Source organism: Thunnus thynnus, chromosome 15 (assembly GCF_963924715.1).
Source record: "Thunnus thynnus chromosome 15, fThuThy2.1, whole genome shotgun sequence".
Taxonomy (NCBI): domain Eukaryota; kingdom Metazoa; phylum Chordata; class Actinopteri; order Scombriformes; family Scombridae; genus Thunnus; species Thunnus thynnus.
In genome coordinates, this window is record NC_089531.1 from 6,978,637 (window position 1) to 6,998,290 (window position 19,654).

The 19,654-nt window shown below is 38.5% G+C and overlaps 1 protein-coding gene across 3 annotated transcripts; it reads left to right on the forward strand.

The window, feature by feature from the left end:
* The first annotated feature begins 278 nt into the window (after positions 1–278).
* daxx (death-domain associated protein) lies at positions 279–13,919 on the forward strand. Of its 3 annotated transcripts, XM_067612143.1 has the most exons (12): positions 279–603; positions 1,570–1,690; positions 1,783–2,037; positions 3,525–3,971; positions 5,001–5,132; positions 5,249–5,365; positions 6,061–6,292; positions 7,260–7,429; positions 7,851–8,046; positions 9,161–9,728; positions 9,989–10,124; positions 10,605–13,919. In XM_067612143.1, exons 3-12 carry the CDS (start codon positions 1,822–1,824, stop codon positions 10,662–10,664), a joined length of 2,274 nt encoding a protein of 757 aa, XP_067468244.1. In that variant the 5' UTR covers positions 279–603; positions 1,570–1,690; positions 1,783–1,821; the 3' UTR covers positions 10,665–13,919. The 3 variants fall into 3 exon arrangements, with proteins under 3 accessions (XP_067468244.1, XP_067468245.1, XP_067468243.1); XM_067612144.1 differs by lacking the exon at positions 1,570–1,690 and having other exon boundaries at positions 1,780–2,037; XM_067612142.1 differs by lacking the exon at positions 1,570–1,690.
* Positions 13,920–19,654: the final 5,735 nt, after the last annotated feature.

The following is a 19,654-nucleotide window of genomic DNA, read 5'->3' on the forward strand; positions in this document are numbered from 1 at the left end:
TATTTTTAATGCTTGAACTCAAATGTATGTATGTAGGAATCTTTTTTTAAATTGTCATTACTTAATATCAATTATGATGTTTAATATTATAATATTCATTTTGTATGTTTGTATTCATATTCATATAATAATAATGATTATTATTATTGTTATTTATGTAATGCCTGAATGTTTGTAGTTTTACAATATCGCTTTAATATATCGACGTATTCAACGGGAGCATGTCAACCAATAGCAAACGACGTTACTCAACGGCGAGCATCTATCAACCAATCAGAGGCATTGACGCTGAAAGGAGCTGAGCGGGTACATTTTCGATCTCGAGTCGACCACATAGCCGAAGCGATGAGCATTGTTTTGGTAAACAGAAAGTGTATGTGATTAAAAGTAAGATTATGTAGAGCTCATCGGATTTGTGCGTCTAGCTAGCGACATAGTAACAAACGGTACGCGGGCTTTTTTTCTCTGGTTCGCCTTTTTTGTTACTTAGCAAAGTCACAGCGCTAACTAGCTAGCTAATGCTAATGCCAGCTAACTAACTCAGAATTTAAACGATGCATTGTGGAACATTGTTTTGACGTCAAACAGCTCATAAACAAAAAGGTCGGTATATGTTTGAGTGTGTTATGATGTGTGACAGTGTTGACATTTCTTTCTTAACGATTGATTATGTGTTTTTTTGTATTTCTAATCTGTCTGAAATATATGTGTCATCAAGCTTCACAGTTTTAGTTTCACTTTATAAATTTACAGGGAAGCGCCCGTATTGTTGTCTGACTGTAAGTTTCAGTTCTTACAGCACAGACAAGACAATGTTGATGTTAAATGGCTTCTTTACTTGCTCATCAGTGAAGCAGCAGTATTAAAGCATCATATGGCAAATTTCCTGAACATATGATCATGCTTCTCTGTGTTTTTTCCAAGTCTGACAATAGTCAGGTACCCAAACGAACACTTAAACAGTTTTTTCTTGCTGTAATCATTCCTCCTGTTCATACAGACCATTAGAAGATCCCTTCACTTAGGCTAAGAGATGGGGGACAAAATCCACAGTTCAGTGTATCTGAAGTTAATATGAAGCCTCAGCCGTCCAACTTAGTCAAATCGAGGCAAAGCAACTTTATTTATATAGCACGTTTCGCACCAGGGCAATTCAAAGTGCATTACAGTAAATAAAAAATAATATTGTAGCGGAAACAATTTAAGTTATGAAATAAAAACACAAATGTGAGGATAATAAAATAACTATTAAAACAGTCAAATGAAAAATGTATATAGACACACATGTAAAAGCACAATAGAAATTACAAGACAGTTGTAAACACATAAAACACATCTAGTAGTAAAAGCTGAGGTCTAAGTTAGTGTTCAGTCAAAGGCTTTGGGGAACAGGTGAATTTTCAGTCCTTAAGTAGATATCTTTTAATGTTTTCAGACATGTCTTTTTAGTGCCAAAGTCCCTCTTTTTGCTCTGTTCTTTTATCTATTTTTATGGAAAGCACTTTGAATTGCCTCTGTGTATGAAATGTGATATATAAATAAACTTGCTTGCTCTTTTTGTTACTATAGTTCCACTACAGCACAACAGGGAAACACAAAGAAGGAATTTGATGCTAAAAAGACTATAAATGTGGCAGATATCTACTTGATATGAGTAACTCAGACTGCTGAAGCCTCATAGAAGCTTCAGGTAAACCTTTAAATGCATTTTTTTGCTCAAACTGACTGAACATATCCGTCGCTCTGATAAAAATCCTCCTTGTTTGTATTTTCTGAAAGCAGAAACACCTGACATTTTGGGTGACGGTGGCCCCCGCCTCGATGGCGGATAAGATCATAGTTCTTGATGATGATGAAGAGGAGACTCCTCAACCCTCTTGCTCTGCCTCCACCTCGTCTCCTAAGGTTCAGGTCAAAAAGGTCTCGCAGCTCAAAGCTCAACAGCCTGTCCCTACCCACATCACCCAGTCACCTTTTGCCTCAGCGACGAAGCAAGCGCATGTTCTGCAGGCAGAGAATCAGAGGTTGTTCACTGAGGTGAGTTTACATTTAAGGCACAAGCTGACTGTCTCATCCATTGGTCAAAGTAGCTGGTCATCTCTAAAACCCACTATCTTTTGTTACTTCTCTACAAACCATCTAGATCATTTAGTGCTGCAACAACACAACAAATGTACATGTGCAGCCCAAATTATCCTAACATTTGGCCGGTAGCTGTGGTAATCTCTCAACCTGGTGACATTTGTGATATTTTATAATAATGTAAATTAATACGTGCTGGAATTAAAAGCTCCTTTTTGAAGAAAGTCCTATTGACATTTTCACCAAGCAGGCTGTCACCGTGCAGCCTTTCTCATAAGCGAGGTCGAATTCCAATGTGACGTTGCCCTTTTACTTTTTATAGCGTCGATCTTTGCTCCCAGCACTTTTGCAGATGTGCAAGACGACTGTCTACAAGGATAGGTTCTGGTTTTTTCAAATCTGTCTTAATACAATACAGATGTGCCGTTATGTGGAAATCGATCTTGGTTGCCCTAACAACTCCTACTCTACATACTGACCCTGACGCTATTCTCTCTAAATGTCACTACACTGTAAGAAATGGGGGTCAAAATCTGCAGCCCTTGTTCTGTGCAAATATGCATGGGGAGGTTCAGCAGGACACTAACGACGCTTCAGCACCTTCATTTAGCTAAACCGAGTTAGTTGAAGTTAAAATCTGTTTAGAGTGAAATTCCATATTTTTGTTCCTCCAGAACGTTCCTTGTAAAGCTGCGGAGTGATACATCCTGGTATTCACGAGTAGATTTGTTGCCAGAACCGGCGTCTTACTCGCATGTCACAGACTGAACCATGTCGGGTCTTGTCTGGAGGACATAAAAGAACAGCTGGAGATCAACTCCTAAACTCTCAAAGAGTTGGAGCGTGTTGTTACCAAAATATCAGCGTCCAAAAACACTGACTTCAAAAATGCTTCAGCTCTCAAATCTGAAGAAAATCCCATAAAGGCCACCACTAGCAGAATGTGTCCCTCTGCTACAACTCAGCGAGGAACTCTACGGAAACAAAAAGAGGGAATTTCATACTAAACTGTAACTTTGGAAGATGCGACTTTTATGACTTTTATAGCTTCAGCCAAACTTTGGGATGCATATTTCCATAGAACGAGGGATGCAGATTTTGGCCCCCCATTTCTTACAGTGTAGACCAATTTCCACGTACATAATGGCACATCAATACTGTATAAGACAGACTTTAAAAAACCTGAACTTATCCTTTCAGCTATTGATATCAGTCGTAAGACAAGAGTGTTGATATTGGCAATACACTGAAACCGAAGGTGAACAGGAAAAACCTGAATCACGATGTCCTGTTGCTGTGTGTGTTCTTATAAACGTTTTGCCTTCCTCACCCCACGCCCTCCTTCATCTGTCATCTGTCATCTTTCTCCCCTGTGCCGATCCTGATCATACGTTCCACTTTGTCTCCTCATCCCCCTTGTTTTCTTTTCTCCTCCCTCCCAGTTCGTGGAGCACTGCTCAGCTCTCACCAAGGACTGCCCCGAGGTCTTGACCTTCCTCCAAACCAAGCATGACAAGGCCTCCCCTGACTATCTGTCATCCGTGGAGTTCAGGAACGCCTTGGGGCGATGTTTGACTCGTGCTCAGGCCAACCGTTCCAAAACCTTTGTCTACATCAACGAACTGTGCACCATACTCAGGCAGCATGCAGCCAAGAAGAGGCAGATCCTCACCAAGGTTGAGCCTGGGCCTTCTACCTCAACATCAAATTCTTGCCCCTCTACCTCTGTTGTGCTCAAAAGCGAAGACAAGACTAAAGTTAAGGCGGATCAGGAGGAAGAAGAGGGGAAGCCAGAAGATGAGCAACCTTCCACCTCAGGGCCGCAGGAGAACGATAAAGAGGAGCAACAGGTAGCAGAGAAAAAGGCAAAGAGGGCATCCAGGAAACAGGTTAGTGTTGAACACTAGTGGGTGTGACCTTTAGATAATTCAGCTGCTGATTATAATCTTTATATGTTTTGTTGTTTGGCACTTATCAAAAGTTGCTTCAGTGTTTATGAAGTGATGTTCATATAAGAACAGAAGAGAAAATCACATTAGAAAGGAAAAAGTATAGCAGATGCATATAGATAAATAGCAGATTAATAAAGGCAATCAATAAATATGCATAAATAAAACTTGACTTGGTACATAACGTTGTAGTCAGGTTGATATAAAGGAAAGGTCAAATGATATCTGAGCTCTTACACATAACATTCTGACGTGTTTCATTCAGTTCACTGCAGTAAATGTGCTTGTGATGGATTTCTTTTATCCTCATAAGGCTGAAACTAACGATTCATTTAGATTTATTTCGATCATTATTAATTCATCTGCTGATTGTTTTGCTCGATTAATCGTTTTGTCTTTGAAATCATTTTTAAAAAATGCTTGTTATAGGTTCTTGTTTTGTCTGATCAACAGTCCAGAATCCAAAGATATTTAATTTACTATCATGTATGACACAGAAAAGCTTCATATCCTCACATGTGAGAATCTGAAACCAGTAAATGTTTTACATTTGTGCTTAAAAAAATCCTTAAAACAATTATTACATCATTAAAATAGTAGATTTGTTTTCTGTTGGTTGTCTGATCGACTGATAGTTGCAGCTCTTTGTCTCATAAATGTATCAGACTTTGAGCTGTGATGCTGTTAATATCTCACCACACTATTAACATCAACATTAATATTTACAGATTTTTCCTTCAGTATCTGTACAGTTTCAAACTGTAGCAGATCCAGGCCTGCAGACTCTGAAAATGACACAACAAAGTCTCATATGACTAATCGAAATGTGTTTCATGTTTCTATACACACTGAAATGCAAGTGTCTTCTCTTCTTTTTGCTTTCACTCTAAAGATACAGCTTGTAAAAAAATAAACAATACCGGGGCCGTACGCTTAAACTCTGCCCATCTGCTCCCAATCGTCTCTCAGATAGCGTACCTGGAGAACCTGCTGAAGGTGTACAACGACGAGATCCGCCGCCTGCAGCAGGCTGACCTGAGTTTAGACGACCTGGGAGCTGAGGACTCCTCGTACATCCAGGAGCACAAGCTTAAACGCAAGGTGAGAAAATGGGGTCAGTGCGGTCACAAATTTAAAGCTGTCAAAAGACTCTTCACGCCTGGTTGTGTGACGGCGGGGTCACGCTTCTCCCCTCGCTAACGCTTCTCCTCTTCCAGATGATGAAGATTTACGAAAAGCTGTGTGAGCTTAAGGGCTGCAACACGTTAACAGGCCGAGTCATCGAGCAGAGGATCGGTTACAGCGGCACTCGATATCCTGAGATCAACAGGAAGGTGAGCTGGCTGTTTTATAAGTGTCCCTGATTGGTGTAACTGGGTCAATGCGTGTTTATGTAATCTGGGTCTGAACGTTAACACAGGTGACAATAATTATAATATCATCAGCATATTTAGATGTCAAGTTACTGTAACCGTGTAGTAATTCTTTAGTAGATATTAGCGATGACTTCTACCGCTCTCAGCCATAACCAGCTCCTCTTGATGTAGAGTTCAACTTCATACAATGACTTTACATGAGCTGATAAATCCTCATCATGATCATCCTCATCATCCTCATCATCTCACATGTTGAATCATCAGTTTAAAAACATTTACAGTGCAAAACACAGAATAACAGAACTTGAAAAAGTTGATAGAAAGTAGCATAAATAGTAGTTTTTTGTGCATTTCTATATAACAGAAAAACAAGACACACAGGATATAACACAAAGATATAATCATATGTCTACAGAGGAGATATGGACTGTGGTTAGGGTATCAGGGGGGTTGCAGTAGTAGAGTTATTTGATTTGGTACTACTATGATTGTTCACACGGCCGTATGCTTCAGTTTTTCATAAAATAAATCCAGTACAAGTCAGTAATGAAGAGTCAAAATAAACCGAGAGCAAATACTGCAGAATTCTGTATTACTGTGCCGCTGAGAGTCAATGTGATATCCTCCCGACCCCGTGCCCTCCTTCCTTTCAGATCGAGCGTTTCATCAACAGTCCCGAGGCCCAGAGGAACCCTCCGGATTACCAAGACATCCTCCAGCAGGTGCTGCGCGTCAACGAGCGACACAACCTTTGCCTGAGCAGAAAGCAGCTGAACCAGATCGCCCAGGAGGCCTTCAGAGAGACCGGGAGCCAAATGCAAGAGAGACGTCACCTGGACCTGGTGTACAACTTTGGCTCACATCTCACTGACCACTACAAGCCCGGTAATAGCCTGATATAGTCACTCTGACCGGGAACTACTTTAAAATGACTCTTTACTTATATTTGGAACAGTTTGAGCTTAAAGTGAGTAAATATATGGTGAATACACCACACTGAACCTTTATTTTCTTTGGACAAAAGAGAACAAACCTTTAAGGACCTTTGCAGCTCACAAGCTCAACGTTAAACTAATGGAAAAATGTCCGATTCAAGGGTTTGGAATTGTTGACACGTTGACGTTTATTTTGGCCTGGCGAAAAACAAAGACACAGTAAAATGGTAGTTACTGAAAAGCTGTAGGCTTAAGCAACAACTAATTAAGGCTGCAACCAATGATTTCATTATCAATTAATCTGCAGATTCTTTTCTCAATGTGTCTATTAACCGATTGGTCTAGAAGCCACGGTGTTGTCTTCATTTTGCTTGTTTCGTCTGACTAATCGTCTAAAATGTTAACATATTCGATTAACTGTCACATATAAGCAGAAAAAACTGCAAATCTTCACTCTTGAGAAGCTTGAACAATCAAATATTTGGCATTTTTGCTTAAAAAAAAATGACTGAAACGGTTAATCGATTATCAAAATAGATCGATTAATAAAACTTGTCGTCGCAGCTCCACAACTAATTGTGCCTCACGACCAATTTGACATCAGAAAGTAATATTTGACCACAATATATCACTACGGTACTAATAACAGTGAATCATCCTCATACATTTTTCATAGTTCTTTTCAAACAAAGTGTGCTACACATTTTCAGTCGCTCACTACAGCAGCTCAATAAATTTTTGGATACTTAATTCAGATTTTGACTTTATTCATAACTTGTTCTAAGATCTACCAAGTCTCTACAGTTTAGAGCCTTTGATAAAAATTCAATATTTAAAAACATACGTAACACGAAACTGTTTGGCTTTACAATCATCCACCTCTCATCTCACGCTCATTTATCCTCCTCCCTCTAAAGCCATAGACCCGGCACTGTCGGACTCCTCGCTGCTGCGGAAGCTGCGGTCGAACAGAGAAGTGGCCATGTCCCACCTGGAGGAAGTCATCAACAAGTACGCTGTGAAACAGGAGGACACGGAGGAGCAGGAGAGGACCAAACGACAGGAGAAAAACAGCAAAGAGAAAGAGGTGTGAGAACGATCACAGGCTTCTTCTGCTGTCAGAGATTCACATGTTTTTTTTTTTTTGGTTCCTCCACGTCTGCTCGTATATATGTATGAAACTAATGTTCCTATCAGCACATGAATGCGCTGTAGTGGCAGAATTTTCTCAACGATATTATATAACTTGTATAAAAATAACAGGCAACATCCGTTTGATGATGAATCTCACAGCAGCAACTTTTATAAAAAAAATGGGATAAAACTCATAAAAAACACAGTTACGGTCCTTCAAGCAGCAAGAACACAGGCACCGCTGATCAGGATGTGAAAATAGGACGTTGAAATGTATCATTTTTCTGACAGTTCTGTTATTTTTCTTTCTCCCCTCCTCTTCCTCCTCTTCCTCTCTCCCTGGCTATCCGGGCCGCCACACATCGTGCTTTCAGGGCAACAAACCAGAAAAGCGAGAAGGCACTAAAGGGGTGAATGGAGTGGCGGAGGAGGACGAACAACAACAACAAGAAGAAGAGGAAGAAGAAGAAGAGGAGGAGGAGGAGGAGGAGGATGACGATGAAGATGATGAATCATCAGATCCAGACATAGAAGAGGAGATCCAGGCCAGCACCCAGCAGGACGGACCAGGTTAGAACGGAGATGTAGTTTCAATCAGAGCTGCAACGACTAGTCGATCGACGGAAAATTAATAAAATATTTTGATATTGGATGAATCATCGTGTCCAAATGATCTGATTCTTCTTTAGTCTTCTATGACAGTAAACTGAAATATATTTGGGCGGGACAAAACAAGACATTTGAGCACGACGTGTCGGGTTCTGAGAGGAAATGGTGACAGTTTTCACTATTCTCTGACATTTTACGGACCGAGCAATTAATCGAGAAAATAATCGACCCGATTAATCGATAATGAAAATAATTGTTTAACTAGTTTTGCTGGTAAATCCAGTTTTGGTTTTCCTGCCACTGTCAACAATGACGACTACATATTTCTGAAACATTGTTTTGAAACATGTTTCCTGTTTCCTAAATCCTGCTGTAGGTGTAAAAAAATCTGTTGTAACCGTAAAACTTGTGATTGACATGAAGCTGTAGTTTGAGAACATTACTTGAGGAACAATATTAGTAATATAATATTAAGGATGTGTCCAATCAGTGTCCCCAAGTATTTTTTGCACAATGATACATGAAAATCTGGCTAATTATTATTATTATGAGGTTGCAGTTTGGAAATTTCATTGTGTAATATATGTGTTTGTCTGTAGATGAGCACATTAGTGTCTCTTTCTTTTAACATGACAACTTGTATCATAGACTTAATACTGAGATGACGTCATGCACATAATCTAAGCTTTCATGGGTTATGAGAAAGTTTTACAAAACTAAACAGTAATAAATTACCTTGTCTGTCATTTGAGGTTTTCATAAGTTCTTCTTGGGCCTTTATCACAGCGAGGTTGACTCATCCAAGTGTGTCTTAACCCCTCAAAGCAGCAGCTGGAAATGATTTCATAATTCACAGCTCGAGCTCGTTATGAAGGTGTTGAAATGACACACATGAGAAATGCATACCTGCATATGTAATGATGAAAACAGAATCCTTAAGGGACGATTGTTTAAACCGTCGTCCAGTAACCAGAGTTTATATTGACCGCTTGTATCATCGATAGTTACGCTCATACGAGGGTTGGTAGAGACGAGCAGAAAATATGTCCTCACGTTAATATTCCTCTTTTTATAGACGATGACGAGAACGAGGAAGACGACAGTAACGAGTCGGAGCGAGCGGGTGACGACGCCAACCAGGACAAACAGTCAGGCGAGTTGTCGGGACGCGTTTCCGCAGGGGGGGAAGGAAGCGTGAAAGATGAGGATAAAGAGCCGGTCACCACCGAACTCAGTCCTCTCTCTGATGAAAGCAAGTCCCGCATCTCTCCGCTGTCTGACATGTCCTCCCCTAGAGACAGCCCCAGCCAATCAGAGCCCGTGCAGACGGACGACCAGACGCTGTTGTCTAACGGTAACCTTGCAGGAGTAGAGGAGCTGGTGGATTCCTCCAGTCAAGTTTCCGTCATGCTGGTAAGCACCAGCGAAGTCGCCAAGGACCCCGCGGACGTCTCCCCGGTAGCAGCCAACGGGGTTTCTTTGCCCCCGTTACCGCCAGTGATCGTAGAAATGTGTGACACTCAGACCACCAACGGCACGTCGCCTCCGCCGAGCCCCAGGACTACGAGGGGCCGGAAGAGGAAGAGGGAGGAAATTACACAAGAGAAGTCCCACAAAACGAAGCACATCATCATCCATGACAGGTAAGGCTCGCTGGGGTTAGATTAGGACTGCGTGTCACGGAGAATATGTATAAATTTAATAAATATCGGATCAGATACAACAAAGATAATCAATGCTTCAGTGTCACTCATTCTAATATCGTAGGAACAACAGGATGAAGCAGTATGAATATGCATATGAGAGAACAGAATAAACGATTGTTCCTCTTCTCTTTTTCACTCCCCGTGTTTTTCTTTCTTCCTCTATCCCGCTCGACATCCCCTTCTTCTTCCCTCCTCAGTGAGGTAGACATCCCTCTGGATATGGGTGTGTTTAGCTGCAATTCTCCACAGCAGGCAGAGTCCACCCGAGCAGACACTCCAACCCAGGAACTGGTCAGCAGTTCACAGTCGACTCCGCCTCCCAAGAAAAACAAGGTGAGGACACGTAGATGTAGAGCTGCAACGATTAGTTGATTAATCAGTGAGTTGATTCACAGAAAATTAATTGCCAACTATTAAAGATTCATCATTCTGAGTTTTTTTTTAAAGAAAAAATGCAAGAATTGTCTGGTTCTTGCTTCTTAAATGTGAACATTTTCTGGTTTATTTAGTCCTTTATGACAGTAAACTGAATATTTTTGGGTTTTGGACTGTTGGTTGAGACTAAACAAGACATCTTAGGTTGCGTTTTTGGGGCTTTGGGAAATGGTGATTGACATTTTTCACCATTGTCTGACATTTTATAGATCAAACGACTAATTGATTAATCTAGAAAATAACTGACAGATTAATCAATAATGAAAATAATGGTTAGTTGCAGCCCTACATAGATAGATTTATAAAGATTATCTTGGTATAAATGTAGAAATGTCATGATAACACACCTCCTAACTGCGCCACTGTCTGTGTTTCCAGGTCAACGTGGCCACCCAGTGTGACCCGGATGAGATCATCGTCCTGTCCGACTCAGAGTGACCTTTGACCTTTGACCTCTCACTGCACTGCAGGATTCTACCACATCACTCCTTGTTGTCTAACAAAAAAAAAAAAAATCTCCCAAATATAAAATTGTGAAAGTGCTGATTATTAAAATCTGAACAATATAAGATTTAACAAACTATTTGAGCTACAGAGACATGTCGCTTGATTACATGAAACCAAACAAAAGCCAAGACACGTGTTTTTGTAAAGGACTTCGGTGGATTAAACAGCTGAAACGGGATGAATTTTCTCTAAGCAGAGAAACATGGCCGACGTCGACAACTTCTCTCTCGCTTTTGGATGCAGAAAAGACGTCGTCCGAGATCTTTCGGGGTGACACGAGCAGCCGAACATCCGTTGCCGCGTTTCCCGCCTTTCAGTGCAACACTACTAACGCTGCTGTCGTCAAGTTGGTAGAAGCATAGAAATGTTTTGTTTTTTTTTTGCTGCTCTTCATACGGAGCAAAAGAACATCTCCTCTCTCGGGATGACGGTCCCTCGACTGGTTTAACTCAGACACCAGTGCCTGAAAACATAGAACTGCGGAGTCGGACGTTTTTCCCCCCAAAACCTGGCGAGAGAAGATTTAGTTTTCAGACACTTGACTGGAGGGAGCTGCTTCAGCTCGCCGCCAGTTTGTTTACATTTTTATATTTACATTATATTTACATTTTTTTCCACAAAGGACAGGGAAGTGGTGGTCTGTATAAAAGGAATTTTTTTTGAGATGGCATTATTTTACATGCTGTTGCTATTTATGATGTGTGTTGTGAGTGAGTGAGGTGATTACTGCAGCGGTGATGATGGCGTACATTGACATTTCTTTAAATTTTTAAATGTTTCCTTTTACATTTTTATTTGTAGGTTTAAAATAAAGTAAGAAGCTTTCTTCATTCAGATCTGTGGCTGCTGCAGACGAGCCAGATAGTAATCAGTTTGAATGAATAAGTTGACATGACTAATACACACATGTTTAAAGGATAAGGCTGCCGATATTTTGTCAGTCAACAAATCCAATGAAAAGACTAAAACCTAACGATGAATTGATCCTACTAATGTTGTCTGTGTAGCTGAAGCCTGATATGTCTTTTTCCTGAGTTGTACGGAAGATTTAAAACGCCTAAATGAAAATTAATCCAAGACATAAGTGAAATACAATATATATTAATGCAAAAAACATTGCATGTCTTTTTACTTTATGTCTGGTTGATTTGTTTTCATTTAGGCATTTAAAGTCTTCTACGCCATTGTTGTCCAGAAATGATTAAAAACACATCGGTGAGCCATGTTGTTGCTCTGGGTGACAAGTCCCTTCATTACCAAGAACACACACACACTGTATTTTATTTTGAGTCGACACATACACCGCCCTGCTGCTGTAAATACTCACTAGAACACGTGATGTGTATTAATCCGCAGCAGAAAATAGTTCCCGACAAATGTCTCCTGTTTAAAGGATAAAGCTGGTGATTCTTATTGTCAGCAAATCTGATGTGTAGAGCCAAACCAATAATGAAATTATCAATTTACAAGTATTGTGTGTGTATTCAACGCCTGATATATCTTATTCCTCTGTGTCGTTGACCTCTAAAACTATAAAAAAATAAAAATAAAACAGGTCAATGAGCCGCACCGCTGCACTAGGTGACGTGTTTTTAATCGTTTTTGGACAACAGAGGTTTACAGCACAGAGGAATAAGATATATCAGGCTTTGGATACACACACAATACTTGTTGGTTTGATTCTGCACATGAGATTTGTTGACAATAAGAAAAATATAGAAAATGACCAGTTTTATCCTTTAAGTAACATTTTCTACCACAGTGCCCAGCTGTTTTAGGAAATTACTGAGCCTTTAAAATCTTTTGAAAGATTTACATCTTTAGTAGGAACTAATGTGGGTTTAGTGCCACAGATATGAACAGCGTAGGTATGTACTGTATTTAGAAACACATTGCATGTTTTTAGTCTTTTCATGGGATTTGTTGACATGAGGGAGATATACAATAACGCCAGCCTTATCCTCAAACGTAGCTATTGCACAAAAATGTATTTTTTTTTTTTTGTGATTCTGAAATGTCTCAAAGAGAACGAAAGGACACACTGTTGATATTGAAATATGTTCTTTAATGCATCTCGAACAGGGTTACTGTATGACACTGATGAATTCTACCTGTGCCTCTATCCAGCTCAGATAACTACATTCATTCATCTGACACACACAAGTATTTACTTAAATCCAAACCATGTTACTGCCTGTCAGATCAAGTCTTATGAAAGAACAGTGAGATTAATGACTCACATGGTCCCAACTTATTTTTTTATTTAAAGATCCTTAACACCAGAGTGGAGGAACAAAATCTTCCAAAAAAAAAAAAAAAAAGCTTAACAGTTTTGGTTTCATGAACAATGTACTATGATTCACTTTGAGACAAATAATTATTAATTTACAGCTTTTACATTTTTATTCACTCTTAGAGCAGCAATGGGTTTTTTTTTTATTATTATTATTAAAAGAAATCTGCAACGATTTTGAGCATTTTAATGATTATGAGATTAAGTTTTTTTTAAAAGCAAAAACAACATTTGATAATTGCAGGTTCTCAAAAGTAAGAATTTTCTGCTTTTTGCTTCAGTGAATTGAATAGCTTTTGTTTTAAGACTGTTAGTTGGATAAAAACAAGACATTTGACGATGTTAGTCGCAGCTTTAGTTCCCTCCTGTTGATAAACGGGGTATTCAGATCAATTTAGCTCTCTGCTGTGTTTAGAATAAAGTCTGTGTCTTATTTTTAGTTGTGATATGCAGCGCTGCACTTAAGATCTTCAGTATTTAGTGAATGACCGATATTGCATCCTTATTGTTAAGTCTATGCATCACTGGTCCCCAGATAACAGCACTGGTAGGTTGATGTAAGTCTGAACCCTCAGGTGAAAGGAAATTTCTCAACTTTTTGTCTTTATAACACTCCCCGTTTTTATTGTTTTGTTTTTTTCATCCTGTATCCCATTTTTATGTAACGTCACTACCACAGACTGTATATAAAGATATATTTATATATCTATTATATATATTTATATACAGTCTATGGTTGCTACGCAGATGAATGGATGTTTTGGGGTAAATGCTCTTAACTAGGATGTCAACATGAAATGTAGTTATATTAGCTGAGATCTCTCAGGAGATCCATCTTCCACTGTGATTTTTTTCTTTTTCATTTTTGATAAATAAAAATACTTTTTGTTACATACAGACTTTGTGTTGCTGATTTAAAACATTTTTTCATATTGTGAGTGTGTTTGTGTATTTCTGCACTGCAAAGGCTGCAGTTCTGTTATCCAGACAGTTAATATTGTAATTTCAGAACCAACAGTTGGTAGAAATTCTCACAAATTCCACTGTTTTGACCCACAAAGTTCATTTATAGTTGTTGCTTTGTTGCTGCATTGCAACAAAACGACACTGATGAACAGTTTTAATGTTGCTTCTGCATATCTGTCATTTTATCCAAACATTGAGGCATTTAGACTCTGCAGCAACTCGTTCCAGGTACTAATCAGACCTCTGAAAGCAGACAGTAAAGGCTGATTTGATTACTTAATTTGGCCAAAACAGTACAATTAGTTCTTAATCTTAAAGCTCAACATACTGTTGATTTTCAGTCACTCATGTGGGTCTTAATGAAACTTTTGAGGCTTTTTCAACTTTTGGGCAAAACTTTATTAGCAGGTACACTGTAAAAATATTGAACATCAGCATATTAGCTATCAGTTATCTCAGGACAAAAATATCAGTATGACTTAGTTCGGCATTGTGTTGCTTTGTAAGTAAACACAATTTAGCCTTTTTTTTGTCTTTAGATCTTCTCAAAGCAGGAGGAGCTCTGTCACCAAGCAGGTGACCCAACCTGCATAAATTAGCAGTGAAAACAAACTGAAGACCATAAATCAAACGGTCATGACTTCATTTTGAAAAAAAAAGTACACCTCAGTGCACATCTTTGCCTTTTGAAACTGTGGCACTTTGATTTATGTTGTTTGTGGCTGGACAATAGATGTGTACATGTTACTTCTGTGTTGTGTTACAGTAAATAACAGTCACAGGCTACTCTGAAACAAAACCAGGTGGTGGTTTTGGTAGTTTTTAGTACTTACATCTGTTTAAAAAGTGAAAATGTGTCTCTCAATAATAACAAAAAGTAAGATTTATTTATATTTTTTAAGATCTGAAAAGAGATTAAAGACCAACAAAGTCAGTTATTTGCACCAAATAATTTATTAATCCATTATTTTGATACAGGTCAGAGGTGAATATTGATGTACTGCAGTTTATTACATTATTAGTACCACTCAGGATATACATAAAAATGTCTACTGACGTTATCTATAATCACCGTTCAACAATCAATTGGTCAATCAGAAGACATGTAAGAAACATAGTGTAACATAGTGCGTTAAATGTACAAAAATAATTAGAATACTTCAGTTTTCAGCAGCAACTTTGACCTCTAAGTTGATCCTTTACGTCTTTTTATGTCTCTTCTTACAGGAATGTTCACTCGTTACAATAAGATGTGATGCAAGAGAAACCATGTGGTTGTATTTTAGGGTTTTTAAACTGTGTGTGTTTCAGGTCAGAAACTGTTTAATGTGTTGGTGAAAGCAGCAGCAGCAGGTGAAGCTGTAGAGCTGCTGGTGACAGAATAATAAACTACACACCTGTTTATAATAGTCAGTCATTTAGGAGGAAACCAAAACTGTGCAGCCCCGTGAAAAACCAAAGCATGTGAACTTCAGAGGCTGTTCAGGGGCCCCTAAACCACCAGGGGTCCTTAAACAAATGAAAAAAAAGTGATCTTTCTTTGGTTTGGGGTTCTTTTTGTTCATTTTGTGTGTAAATTAAGTATTATAAGATATATTCCTAATTTGGATTATTTGAAATACAATTTTTTTAGATTACAAAACTTATATAACAAGATTTAGTTCTTAACTTTTTAACAGTTTCTGTAGTTTTTATATTTCCACAAGATTAATGCTTTACAGAAGTTGTGTTGTTTAGGTTTTACAGGTACATTTTGGAGTGTTGTTAATTCTTGCAGTGCACATTTGCACATCACAAACTTTGCTGTAAATTCTGCAAACAGTCCCGGGCAGGACTGAGGCAACTGTTGAGCAGCCATTTCTCAATACTGCTCCTACACATTTTTCTCAGATATAAACAGCTGCTCTCTTTCACTTAAATCTAGGCTTAACCTTCATGTGTCGCTTAAATGACACATAAATCTGACACAAGCGGCTACTTGAGCAGTTGAACTTTCTTGAACGAATGGATGTAAAAAGTAGAGATTATTCTGGCTTCTCTTGCTTGGAAACCAGTAAGAATTCACACATTTCTGATTGAGCTTTCTAATAATAACCCCTCGGTCTCTGTCTCTAGTTTTGAGTATAAACATACCAACAAATGTGCTCTTTTTGTTCATGTTGTACATTCACTCAGTGAAAGTTATGTATATGCTAATATATGCATGTTATAATGCTTAAGAGTACTGGCACACTTCAAATGTGTTAAAACTCTACACTTCAGAAAAGCATTAAATCACCATTAGACACATTTCTCACACACTCTGCTCTTGCAATCAGCCAGTGTTTTCTCTGTAACGGTTCAGCAGCGGAGTGAACAAATAGAAGCAAATGTGAAAGCAAGATTACCCGCAGACACCGCTGAAGCAGAGTCATAGAGGAAACACTGGAGGTCACACTTGACAGATCACTGAACACATACAAAAGCCAACAGTCCTTTCACGTAGACCGAGCTCAAAACCAGCATATAAAAATATCCAAACCCAGCCTTCACAGAAGGTAAAACATTCAGATTACTCATCTCTTTGCTCAATATATCTAGAAATGTAAAATGTCTTTAAAAGGCATGCAAAATGTTGAGGAGGTCGTGTGTAATATTTCTTCAACCACAAAAACTGTGCTGTAGCTCAACTGGCACACTGAAGTATGTTTTCTGCACAGTTTGGTTTGGTTTAAGTATGTTAGACGTAGGAGGGAAACAATGATGCAGCTACATATCTTCACAAACACACGTGATTATCGCAGTTTTCTGCAGTACCGGCTGTGGCAACAAACTTTGAAAGCATTCAAAGAAACATCAGATTAATGGCACCATGATGTATTTTATCACAAATAACTACACACTTTTCTATCGTGGAAAACCATGTTTTCTTTGAATCACACTATATTTTGTTGAATTTCATAGTTATTTTCAAAACAGGCTGGATTTTTACATAAAGGTTACATCTGAATGAGATATAGAGCACACTGTTAAAACTAATGATATGATTTCAAAAGTATTTATGCAAATAATAATGCATGACATGACGTCCTGAACAAGATTTGAGCTAAATGCTAACATCAGCATGTTTAGCAGGTATGACGTTTACCATGTTGCTTTAGTATGTTAGCATGCAAACATTTTGCAAATTAACATGAGACAAAGTGCAGCTGCCTGAGGCTGATGAGAATGTCATGAGTTTTGCAGAAATTTGATCATAAACCAAATTGAAATTTTGACCAGTTGATGGCGCTAAATGAAAAGTCAGGAGATAAAAGTTATTACAAAGTCATCCTGCAGAAACCAAATTTCACAGCAATCCATCCAATAGTTGTCAACACTCAATAAAATACTAAAAAGTCAACCTTGTGGTGGCACTAAAGGAGAAATCAGAGTCAGACTATATTATTTGGAAACCATGAATGTCTGTACATTTTTGGGCCAATCCATTAAGTAGATGTTGATATATATCAGAGCATAAGTGAAAACTTTAACCTGATGGTGGCGCTAGAGGAAGAGTTGTCAGAATGTATCCTCTCAGGACCGTGAATATCTGTTGTAAATTTCATGGCAATCCATCCAATAGCTGTTAAAATATTTCTCTCTGGATTACAAATGTCAACTTTAAGGTGGTGCTAGAGGAAAGGTCAGAGGATCACGAAAATCAGCAGGACTGAACCTCTGGGGACCGTGAATGTGTGTACAGAGTTTTATGGCAATCAATCTAATAGTCACCAAGATATTTCAGTCTGGATCAAGTGCACGGATTGCTGCTGCTATTACCTTCCTGTCCTACAGGTGGCACAGATTGGTATTTGTAGAATTGGCATAACAACGACTGAACAGCTCCCCCTTGTGGACAATCTGCAACCTGCTGAATTTGAATGAACATGCAATATTTTAAGTAGAGTTAAAAGTCAGATTTATGAGGTGATTCAAGAACAAATGGACAAGTTGGAGGTAAACTAAGTGTTTCGTCTCCTCTAACGAGTCTGTAACTTTCTATAGAAGGACACAACAATAAATGATAAGGCTTGTATTATGGCCACAAAAGAAAAAGGTAGTTGTTTAAAGGTGCAGTGTGTAGAATTTAGTGGCATTTAGTGGAACGGACTTGGTAAAAATGGAATATATACTTATTAAGTATGTTTTAATTAATGTATAATCTCATGAAAATAAGAATCATTGTGTTTTCGCTACCTTTGAATGAGCCCTTGATATCTACAGAGGGAGAGGGTCCTCTTCCACAGAGGCTGCCATGTTGCATCGCCATGTTTCTACAGAAGCCCATAATGGACAAACCAAACACACTGGCTCTACAGAGGGCCTTTTGCGTTTTTCGCAGCCACCATCGGTTCTCCTACACGCTTGGAAGGGGAGGGTGGGGGGTATTCATATTCATTTGGTTGCAATCTGCAACCTCACCACTAGATGCCACTAAATCCTACACACTGATCCTTTAAATTGTTTTCTGTATTTTCTCTGTTTCACCAGTGAGTTTTTCGGCACTGTACTGTATAGCATTAGTGATGTTTCTATGGTTACCAGCAGTTTAATATATTACCTTATGCACTAATGTACACTACTGGTTAAACTGCTGACTTGAACTATGTTTAAAGTTTTAATGAACGCCTGCCAGCCAAGTATTTTCCATATGCATGGAATAAATATTTTACAAATTTACACATTCATTGTTTAAAAGTTTATGCATGAATTTCTTTCAGAATCATATCAGTATCAGTATGTTTTGCTTATTTTAGGATTCAGTTATTAATAACACAATTAGTGTTAGTAATAACTGAATAACTGAACAGATTCAATTAGTGTTGAATGTGTAGGTCATCGTGCTGGTAAGGCACCCAAACATATTGTTGACAAAATGACAAATAAAAACTATTTTACAAACAAAATCTTTCAGTATTCTAATGAAAGATAAAGGCATGAATACTGTGCACTGGTGTAATACGCCTGTCAGTGGCTCTTATCAGTAGTTGTCAAAGTACATGTTGAGTTTGGTCCCTAAATGCATCACACTGCACTACAACAGACCCAGTATAGATACAGCACAGAACTAATGGTGTGTTTTAACCGTAGCAGGGCCCAGAATATAACATGGTACTTGTGTTCAGTGGAGAACTGAGAGAGAAGCTGTGAGGTTACATTTTTACGAAGTTAAACGTAAACAAACTGACCGGTGTTCCCATGAAGCATCTTCAGACTGATATGAGTGAACAAACATGAACTTCAAGTCCTGAGATCCCACAAGTAAGATGGTACTAATATTATCTGCAGTCTAAAAACATGGCTGCAATTACTGATTATTTAATTGATTAGTGTATGTTTAGGTGTATAAAATGTCAATCTTATTGTTTCTGACCATTTTTTTCTCTGAACAGTCAAATCTGAACATAGAAAAACAAGCCAATTAATCAGTTTATATATTCGGTGTTTTCACTTGAGTAAGAAAATTACAAGTTACATTTTTTGACAATGTTTGACAGCTCTGATATTAGCGTTTAGATATTTGCATTTTAATGAAATAACATTTTCTTCAGGTTGTCCCAAAAGGTAACATCAAAACACTGCGGACCTGGAATCTGGACTTTTCAGAAAAACTGTATTTGAACCAAACCAACATTTAGCT

What these genes read in the sequence shown, in the direction of transcription:
- daxx (XM_067612143.1), top strand. Translation starts at nt 1,822, where the DNA reads ATGGCGGATAAGATCATAGTTCTTGATGATGATGAAGAGGAGACTCCT. An exon ending in AGAGGGCATCCAGGAAACAG is followed by an intron (nt 3,972 to 5,000) that starts GTTAGTGTTGAA and finishes ATCGTCTCTCAG; the next exon opens with ATAGCGTACCTGGAGAACCT. An exon ending in CACCCAGCAGGACGGACCAG is followed by an intron (nt 8,047 to 9,160) that starts GTTAGAACGGAG and finishes CTCTTTTTATAG; the next exon opens with ACGATGACGAGAACGAGGAA.